This window comes from Myotis davidii, unplaced genomic scaffold (genome assembly GCF_000327345.1).
Source record: "Myotis davidii unplaced genomic scaffold, ASM32734v1 scaffold448, whole genome shotgun sequence".
Taxonomy (NCBI): Eukaryota; Metazoa; Chordata; class Mammalia; order Chiroptera; family Vespertilionidae; genus Myotis; species Myotis davidii.
Genome location: NW_006383009.1, coordinates 4,215,317 through 4,224,697, shown reverse-complemented (window position 1 = coordinate 4,224,697; position 9,381 = coordinate 4,215,317). Strand labels below are relative to the sequence as shown.

The window sequence follows — 9,381 nt, the reverse complement described above, 5'->3', positions numbered from 1 at the left end:
GTGCAGGTGAGCGGCTGGAGGGGGAGCTGGGGCGTCGCAACCGCGGGCCAGACTCGGAGCTGGTAGTCATGCGGCGGTTGCACCTGTCTGAGCGCCGTGACTCTTTCAAGAAGCAGGAGGCTGTGCAGGAGGTGAGCTTTGACGAGCCACTCGAGGAGGCCGCCAGGCTGCCTGCTGTGATGCCTCAGATCGCAGTCGAGGGCGCGGAGGCTGTTCCCGGAGCCCTGGGGCCCACTGAGAAGGACTGACCCCTCACTCTGGCCTGGAAGTGGTGCGTTTTTTGTGCAAAGTTTGTCCAGTCAGGTGACACCTGGATGGAGACTAAGCCACCAGCCTGCGACTCCAGAAGGCGGAGGCGTCACGCTTCTTGCTGGAAGGTGGAGTCAAGCACCTGCATGTTTTGGTGCCATCGGTCAGGGGCTGTAGGGCAGGAGTGGGAGACGAGGGTGGCACTGTAAATAGCAGCAAATCCCTGTGAGTAATTTATTACTTTTTTTTTTTTAAGTATAAGAGGAAGTTTGTTCAGAAAGTTAGAGGCAAAAGAAAGGTCCTTGAAAGAAAGGGGCTCAGGGAACAAGTTACAGAGGCAAAAGAAGGGCCTTTGGGAGAGAAAGGTGAAGGTAGCTTGTTTGGGGGAAGAAGAGGGAAAGGGGCAGGCGTGCTCCTCGGGGGGGGGAGAGCAAACCTCATGTGTTGCTTTTTGTCACCGGAAGCCAGACGGGGCTGCCAGGCTGCCACCCCTGGCATCTGGGACCCTGTTTGCAGGCCCTGCCTCTGGGGCTCTGAAGGAAGCACTTTGGACAAGTCACATGTGTTCGTGTTTTATCGTTTTTCTGTATTTTTAACATTTTTTTGTTTGTTTTTTAAGTTTTTTTGTGTTTTACTTGATCCCATCCCTGACCCAAGACTCACCGATGGGGACGCTTGTTTGGGCCCAACTTGGATGTGACTTGGAGAGACTAATTGATTCCCCTCCACCATGAAACAGAGTCATCCCCATGATGATCTGGATGCTGCAGGCTGCCTCCCACCATCACAGCCTCCATCTGTAGACCAGCCTGGCTAGAGTCTGCCTCTAGTCCTTTGGGCTTAGGGGATGTGGGAACTGGGGCTTTAATGGATGAGTAGTTCACCACATCTAGGCAGAGGGGTCATCCACTCCCCTGGGGGACACTAATGCCCCAGGAGGCAGAGGCCTCAAAGGGCACTGCCAGAGCAGAAGGATGTCCACCCTGGACAAGATTTCACATGTTCGATGCTGATCAAGTGAGCACAAGAACATGCTGTGTCTGAAACACCCTCTGACGGTCCCTCAATGTGTCAGAGCCTCCCTGGGGTGAAACTGAGCCGAAAACCCAAACGGGGGGTAGTGAAGTCTGCGTTTGAACCTTGGCTTCACTGTTTGGCTCTGGGAAAATGATTGCTCCACTCTGTGCCTGAGTTTCCTCGTGTTTACAAAACTAATCCCAGTGACTTTATTAAGCACCTACTATGTGCCAAGGTCTTTTACTCATGTCTTGTCCCTCAGCCAGCCTTGGGAAGGCTGGAGCTGGTGTCATCACCCCCATTTACAGACAAACAACGGAGGCCTGATGAGGGGCAGTGGCTTGTCCCACAACTGCCTGGTGAGGGTCATGCAGCCAGGCCCCGCTGTGGGCCTTGTCAGCAGGGGAGCCTGAATGCAGTCTGACGTCAGATACAGCTGGCTCCAGCCAGCCTGTGTCGCGTGTTGCGGTGTGACCCAGGGGGGCATCTCAGAGCTGTTTCCCATTGGGAGGTGGCTGGCAAGATCGCTGTGCCCCACATGGCTTCGGGCATTTCCCCCACATCCTGCAGCCTGCTCGGAGTCCTCCCGCCCCTCCCCCAGCACTGCCTAAGTGTTGGAGCTAGACCCAGGCTGTGCATGACTTGCTTCTTCCATCACGGAGCTGACAGTGAATAAAACCCACATTGACAAAGAGGAGGTCCAATGTCTGAATTTGTGACCCGGGGCCAAAAATGAGTAAGGGGAGAGTGGGGTGGGGGCGGGGTGAAACAGACCCTGGGCTCAAAGTCATTTAAAGTGGGTTTTGAATGCTGTGTAGGAGTTCGCTGAGATTCTCTCTGATGGTGCCTCTGGTCCTGGCCGCCTGCTGCCCTCTCCCTGTGAGCACCCATCCTGCGCTCTGCCCTTAAAAGTTTCATTCAGACACCCGTCCAGGGCCCTGGGCTCTGTTAATAAATAAACCATTTCTGCATCCTTTTTTAAAAAAATTTTATTTCAGAGAGGAAGGGAGAGAAACATCAATGATGAGAGAGAACCATTGACTGGCTGCCTCATGCGGGCCACACTGGAGATACAGCCGGCAACGGGGGCATGTGCCCTTGACTGCAGTCGAACCCGGGGTCCTTGAGTCGCAGGCCAATGCGCTATACACGGAGCCAATCCAGCTAGGGCTCTGTGTTCTTTTTATACTTGCTTAGGCTGTGCCCTAAAATGACCCCATCTCCACCCAAACCCAGCTTTGCCGAATGCGTCGGTTACTTACTGAGCTCTACTCGGGGTCAGAAACCTTTGGCCACGCCCCCGTTTCCGAGTGTCCTCGGCCACTTGCCGAAAACAGTTGTCTGCATTTGGTCTGGTGTTGGGCGTGTTCTCGCGCTAGCTGGGCAGGAGTAGGTTCAGCTGCTTCCAGACGCCCTGGGTTGCCATGGAAACGCCTTCAAACCCGGGATCCTCAGGTCACCGAAACTCCGCGGTCTCGGGGCTCAGGCCTACCGCAATGCTCTTGGCCAATTCCCGAATCGCTGGGCGTCTCTAAGCTCAGCCGAACCCAGCCGAACCCAGCTCAGAATCACTCATCTGACCCGATGGTGCTCAGCCATTTCCGGGGTCACTCGGGAACTTCTAAGCTCAGGCGAGCCTAGCTGAGCCCAGTCTCGGGATCAGTCGTCTGGCCCAATTGCGCTCGGCTATTTCCAGAATCGCTCGGGTGTCCTTAAACCCAGGCTACGCTCCGGAACGCGCACATGACCCGATCGCGTTCGGCTGTTTCCGGAAATGTTGACTGTCTCGGGGACACCCTACCTACATTCTCCAGTCCCGCGGGAGTACGTTCGGCTCTTTCCGGAAGCCCTCAGCCGTCTCCAGGCTCCTCCTCAGCCTCCCTTCTCCCGCCCGACCCGAATCTGCTCGGCCATTTCCGCCGGGGGTGGGCCCGGTCATTCGGAACCGCGGCGGCGGAGGCGGGGATCCCGCGGTGGCGCTGACGGCGACCGTGGTGGAGCCACGGGTCAGGCTCGGCTCCGCGTTCCGGCCGCCTCGGCGTCGGCGTTAGTGGTCACGACCAGTAAGTCCGGGCCGGCCGGCGTGACAGACGGGGCTGGGGGTGCGTGCAAATGCGGGCGCCTAGGCTGAGTTCGGCCCGTGGGACCTGGGGGGACCACAGAAAGCGGGAGGCCTCGGGCTCAACCTGGCAGCCGTGCAGCCACCCGCACGGAGGGGGCGGATCGGGGGCCTCCAGGCAAAGATAAGGGACTGGAGCCTTGGCCAGGAATGGAGGGGGGCCCTGCTGGGAGTGGGGCGTCAAGCAGAAATGAGGGTCTCCAGGCATTATGTGAGCATAGTGAGGTACGAGGGTCGGGATTCGGCTCCACTTCCGGGGCTCCACGCAGTCCTGAGTGTGCGTCTGGACACTCATGAGCGCGCAGGCCAGCCATGAGCTCTGCGTCCAGCCGCGGAGCCCCTGCCAGGCCTGGCTCCGCTACCCCGCCTCTTGGATTAGGGGAGCCTTGGTCCCTGGTGCGCACACCGGGCGTGTGCAAACGAGTGCAGACAAGCGAATCCAGGCGGTTTTCCAAACGTCCCCTCTCTGGACCTGTTTCCCCACCTGTAGCATGGGGATACAGGGGCCAGGGAGCGGGTAAGTTGGGGGGGCCCCCGGAATGTGGAGCCTCTGCTCTCTTTTCCGCTCCTCCTAGGGCTCTGGTGGTGGTGGTGGTGGTGGTGGTGGTGGTGGTGGTGGAAGAATGCTCCTACCCTCTAACCCTCTGCCGGGCAGAGGTCCTGCATGGTCGGTGACAGTCTTAAAGCCATCCCAGCAACTCCCCACTTTCAAGCCTTTGCATGTGGCCAGTGCCTGCTTCTGTCTTTAGTGGGGTCCTGCCCTCTAGAAAAGCACCCCCCCACCCCCACCTCTCAGAAGGACTGAACCTGCAGAGCTGAGACTGGGAATGTGTGTTTGCTGAGCTGTCTCCCTGACGGGACTCCAGGGGGCTGGTCATCGCCCTGCAAGCAGCAGCCTCTCCACGGGCAGCTGCAGTGCCCTCCTGCCAGCCACCTTCACCCTGGGGCTGAGGTCTTCTCAACCTCCCACCGCCCTGCTTATGTTCTGAGCACCTACTGTGTGCCCTGCACGGAGTCAGCCAGGACCCCTGTTCATTTGTTCATGTCTCCTTTGCAGAGATCAGAGATCCCTGTGCCTGTGGGAAGGTGGGGTGAGTAATCTGCTGGGACCTCCTTTCCTACCTCTTTGTGCCCCTACCGCCTCCTGTGCTCAAATGGCCCGAGCCCTCCTCAGGGCTCCCAGGGCACCCTGAGCACTACCTGCTCTGAGCCTAACTAGCTGGCCATGTGGCTGCTACCTGCTCTCATCCATCCTGGGCCTTGAAGTTAGGCAGACCTGGGGTTTTGAGTCGTGGCCTCCTGGCAGGACAAAGACCTCCCCGCCCTTAGCTTCCGTTTTCCCATCTCTAACAAAGCTTGTGTACCCTGCATACAGTACATCTGGGCCAGGTACCCCAAGGAACAGCTATTATTGCACCTACTTTATAGCTGGGGAAACTGAGGCCCAGAGAGAGACAGGAAATAGCCCAAGGTTACCAAGTGAGTCAGGGCATTCCAACCCGGGATTTGGGCCTCTCTCTGAGTTGGGGGTGGGAGGAGTCCGACCTGGCTTACGCTGCCATGCCCCTGCCTTGCCTGTCTCCCCCTAGGTCAGCATCCCCTGGTCCCCAGCCGAGCATGGTGACAGCCTGTGCCCTCGGCCCTCTCATGTGGCACAGCTGGAAGAACCGCCAGCCTCGGGCGCCGACAGCCTACCACGTGAGGGAGTGAGGGAGTGAGGGAGTGGCCTGGCCCAGTCCAGCCCTTCGGATTGAGGGGGCTTCGCAACAACTGAGTGACCGGAGAACACACTGCCGATCCCCTCCCACCAGTTGGCGAACGATGGGCAGAGCAACGAGTGACCCTTGTGAGGGTCATGCAATAACGACAGGAAACAAGGCATGAGCATCCCCCGTAGTCACCTGTAACTTCTTGCTGGAAATAGAGGTCTGGGCACCTCAAGCCAACCCAGTGGACCCACCTGCCCCCACCCAGCTGATGGGGCCACTGGGGCCCCGTGCAGCCACCTGACCACACAGACCCCCCTGCCCACCATGGCTGGCGCTGAGGGCTTCCAGTACCGTGCACTGTACCCGTTCCGCCGGGAGCGGCCAGAAGACCTGGAGCTGTTGCCGGGTGACGTGCTGGTGGTGAGCCGGGCCGCCCTGCAGGGGCTGGGTGTGGCCGAGGGCAGTGAGCGCTGCCCGCAGAACGTGGGCTGGATCCCGGGCCTCAATGAGCGAACTCGGCAGCGCGGTGACTTCCCTGGCACCTACGTGGAGTTCCTGGGGCCTGTGACCCTGGCCCGGCCTGGCCCTCGCCCCCGCGGCCCCCGCCCACTGCCTGCCAGGCCCCAAGAGGGGCCCCCTGAGCCAGGTGAGCTGTAGGCAGGGACTCTGTCAGGGATGTGTAGGGGGGTCCCCTTAGACCCTCCGTTTCCTCTTCAGTAGGCAATGGTGCCCCTTCCGGGGAAGGAGGAATAAGGACGTTTAGTCGGTTGACAAGTGTTGACTATGCTGCTGTCAAGGCCTGGACGCAGCTCACAGTGTTGGGAACACAGGGTAGACACAGGCCTGGCCCTGCCCTCGTGGGCCTGGTTCAAGAAATGAAAAGATTGTGATTAGCTGACAACAAAGGCTGTAAGGAAGGAGCTGGGGGTGACGGGCTCTAGGCAATGGGCCTAACAGGGACAGAGTCCATGAGGTGGGAATGTCATGGGTTCAGGGAACAGGGGCCATGCTTTGAGGACCTCATGGGATGAATTCTGAAGACAGTGGGGAGTTTTTAGTAGAATTCAGAGGCTCAATTTAGCTTCATTCTATGGTTTGTAGCCAGGGTTCCTTGAGGCACCCGCTTTGTTACCCTGATTTTAGCTGGTTTCCAAAACGAAGGGAGCCATGAAACCAGAAAGGGTGGACGCTCAATGGAGGCCATACAGCAGGTGCAGTGTGGGACACCACCCCTTCCCGAAAGACCCTCGGCCATCCCCCGTCTCGAGGGTGTGCTGGGAGTAGAGACTCATGGACCCTGAGTTGAAATTGCTGTATGCTGGGCCAGCGGGTCGGGGGTGAGTTCTGCCGTGGAAATCAAGGCTCAGCTTGTGGGGAAGAGACTGATGAGCGCTGAGTGCCCAGCATGGTCTGCTCTAACCGCACAGCAGCCCAGGGAAGCCCGTGTACAGATGGGGAGACTGAGGTGCAAGGGGGTCAGATCACTCTCTCAGGACCACCCAGTGAAGGCGAAGTCCCTGGGACGTACCATGGCCCCCGCCCACGACCTGTCTGGTTTTGTGCCAGAGGGACACGGGTGCCCACAGAGGGCGGAATGGGGGCACCAAGGCAGTGTGCTGCTAGCTTGGGACTTGCAGCATCTGGTGTCTCCAGGGCCTGGGCCTGGGCCTGTGTCCTGTGTTGGCCTGGAAGAGCAGGAGGTGGCCCCATCCGGGCTCCCAGCCAGAATCTGCCTCTCTCCCTGGTAACAGCCGCCTCCCTCCTCTGCCTGGCCCAGGTCCAGCCTCCACACACATCCCGGCTCAGGGCGGTAGCCCTGCCCTCCAGATTTTCCAGGCTGGGTGCCTTGGTGGGGAGGGGCCTCTCTAAACCTCAGTTTCCTCATCTGAAAACAGGGAGAACTGGTCTCTTTGTGCCTTCAGACCCTGCCCCAGCGGGATCCTGGGACCACCAGCCCCGGGGAGCATGCTGGGGCTGCATTGTTTCCTCCGTCCCGTCCCATGCAGGGTGCCGAGTGCAGCACCCCAGTGTCACCTGGGCTGTGCACCCACGGTGAGGCTGCTCCCTCTCTGAGCCTCAGGTCCTCGTCCATAAAACGGGGTGATGGCTGTTCTGATGGAACCTCCCTCCCCGTTTCACAAACCGGTCACAGAGCCATGGCAGCCCCACCTTCTCTCCCCTTGTTCTTTCACTTTTTTAATTTTTGGGGCTTTCTCACTGTAGCTGGGCTTTTCTCCAGCTTGAAGCACCACCTGGCCCATCACTCAAGGAGGCCCCACAGGCCCCGGCTTGCCCCTGTGGTGTGCCAGGGCGTCCCTGCCGAAGGCCAGAACCGCATCCAATGGTGTCCATGCAGGCGGAGCGGCTGAAAACAAAGGGCCCCCTGGGAAGCTCAGAGCCTGAAGGGGCTGGGCCAGGGAGGCCCCTTCCCCTCTGGGGGTGATTTCAGCATTTTTAAATGAGGGCAGGGGTGGGAGATAATTTTTTCGAGGCAAAATGACTTAGAAAGTAGAGGAATGTCTTTGGAGTGAGGTGTCCTGGCCTAGATGGGGATATTTTCCCTTTAGACTCGGCCAACCACGTTGTTAATCCACTAAAAAGGGAGAGATCATGTCAGTTTCTCAGTTGAGGAGACTGAGGCCCAGAGAACGTGGTTCCTGCGCTTGAGGTGGCACAGTGAGCAGTGGCAGGGGCTGGGACCTGCTGTGTGAGTTTCCTGGGGCCACGGTCACAGACTCCCACAAAACAGGTGGCTTCAAACCACAGAGTGTGTTTTCTCAAGGTTCGGGAGGTCAGAAGTCCAAGACCGAGTGTCGGCAGGGCCACACTCCACGGGGAGGATCTTTTCTGCCTCTTCCAGCCTCTGGTGGCTCCAAACATCCTTAGCTTATGGCCGCCACGTTACCCCAATCTCTGCCTCTGTTATAATATGGCTTCTTTTGGCTCTCTTTTATTTTTTAAGTTGATTTTAGAGAGGGAGGACGGGAAAGAGAGAAACATCCATGTGAGAGAGACACATCAATGGGTTGCCTCCCATATGCATCCCAACCAGGAATTGAACCCACAACCTAGGTATGTGCCCTGACGAGGAATCGAACCCACAACGTTCTGGTTGACACTCCAACCAACTGCGCCACACTGGCCTGGGCACATGGCTCGCTTCTTATAGCTACCAGTCATGGCATTTAGGGCTCTAAACTCACAAGATTTCATCTCAAAGTCCTTCCCTTAATTGTACCTGCAAAGACCCTATTTTCAAATAAGGTCCCAGTCACAGGTACTAGGGATTAGGATGTGGACATCGTGGTTTTTTTTTTTTTTGGGGGGGGGGGGGACACTAATCAAACTACTACACCTGATCTGAGGCTGTGTGACTGATACCTTGACCCAGAAAATTGTTTGCTGTTAACTTGGTCCTCCCACCCTCAGCCACAGGGCCTCTGGCTTTCCCAGGGTAGTGGTCCAGATGCCAGGCCCTTGCCTGAGCTGGGCCCTGCCTGGAGCTGCCCCAGCCGAGATGCAGCTGGCCAAGAAAGGGACCAGGGTCCTTCTGGGGATCCTGCCAACATGCTGCTGTCCCCTCTTGCCAGGCCTCACACTCCCTGACCTACCTGAGCAGTTCTCCCCACCTGATGTGGCTCCCCCACTGCTGGTAAAGCTTGTGGAGGCCATTGAGCGGACAGGTGAGCCTGGGCCTTGATGCAACCCCTGCATTCTGCTTGCTTAATTCTGGTGATGGGCGACTCATCCCTTAACAGGGCTGCTGGGCTCCCTCTGCATGGGAAAAGGCTGAGCCCAGATGCTCTGGGCCTCCTTGTTGAACTGGGGAAGGAATGGCTCCCAGGGGAGATGGGACCGCCCTGGCATGTGCCGCGTCCTCTGCCCCCCTCCCCCTCCCCCACTCCTATATGGGATCAGAGCAGCATTTGACAGATGTCTCACTCCTCCCCCACCAGGGCTAGACAGCGAATCCCTCTACAGGCCCGAGCTGCCGCCCCCGTGCACAGGTGAGGGAGTGCTTCCACAGATGGGGGGACAGGGAGTAGACCCCAGCAGCCCCACAGACATCGCCCTCCTGCACCCACAGACTGGTCCCTGAGCGACCTAGAGCAGTGGGACTCGGCAGCCCTGGCCGATGGCATCAAGGGCTTCCTGCTGGCACTGCCTGCGCCCCTTGTGACGCTGGAAGCGGCTGCAGAGGCCTGCCGTGCCCTGCGAGGTGAGCCTTGTGGGGAACCCTGGGCGCGGAGGGGCCGGAGCGGAAAAGCCCAGCTCACCCCGCTTTGC

The 9,381-nt window shown here is 58.7% G+C and overlaps 2 protein-coding genes across 2 annotated transcripts in view; both read left to right on the top strand.

The window, feature by feature from the left end:
* The window catches only part of MAST3 (microtubule associated serine/threonine kinase 3), a gene marked incomplete at its 5' end in the record, with an annotated part of 15,371 nt that extends 14,570 nt beyond the window's left edge, over positions 1–801 (top strand). The window contains 1 exon segment of the mRNA XM_015557714.1: positions 7–801. Within this exon segment, the coding sequence (XP_015413200.1) occupies positions 7–248 (242 nt within the window).
* A 2,028-nt stretch (positions 802–2,829) lies between these two features.
* PIK3R2 (phosphoinositide-3-kinase regulatory subunit 2) overlaps positions 2,830–9,381 on the top strand; it is a 12,428-nt gene continuing 5,876 nt past the window's right edge. The window contains exons 1-6 of the mRNA XM_015557713.1: positions 2,830–3,329; positions 4,443–4,476; positions 4,975–5,740; positions 8,685–8,777; positions 9,051–9,101; positions 9,182–9,313. Of these exons, the coding sequence (XP_015413199.1) occupies positions 5,419–5,740; positions 8,685–8,777; positions 9,051–9,101; positions 9,182–9,313 (598 nt within the window). The 5' untranslated portion in view covers positions 2,830–3,329; positions 4,443–4,476; positions 4,975–5,418. The remainder of the gene's footprint in view (positions 3,330–4,442; positions 4,477–4,974; positions 5,741–8,684; positions 8,778–9,050; positions 9,102–9,181; positions 9,314–9,381) is intronic.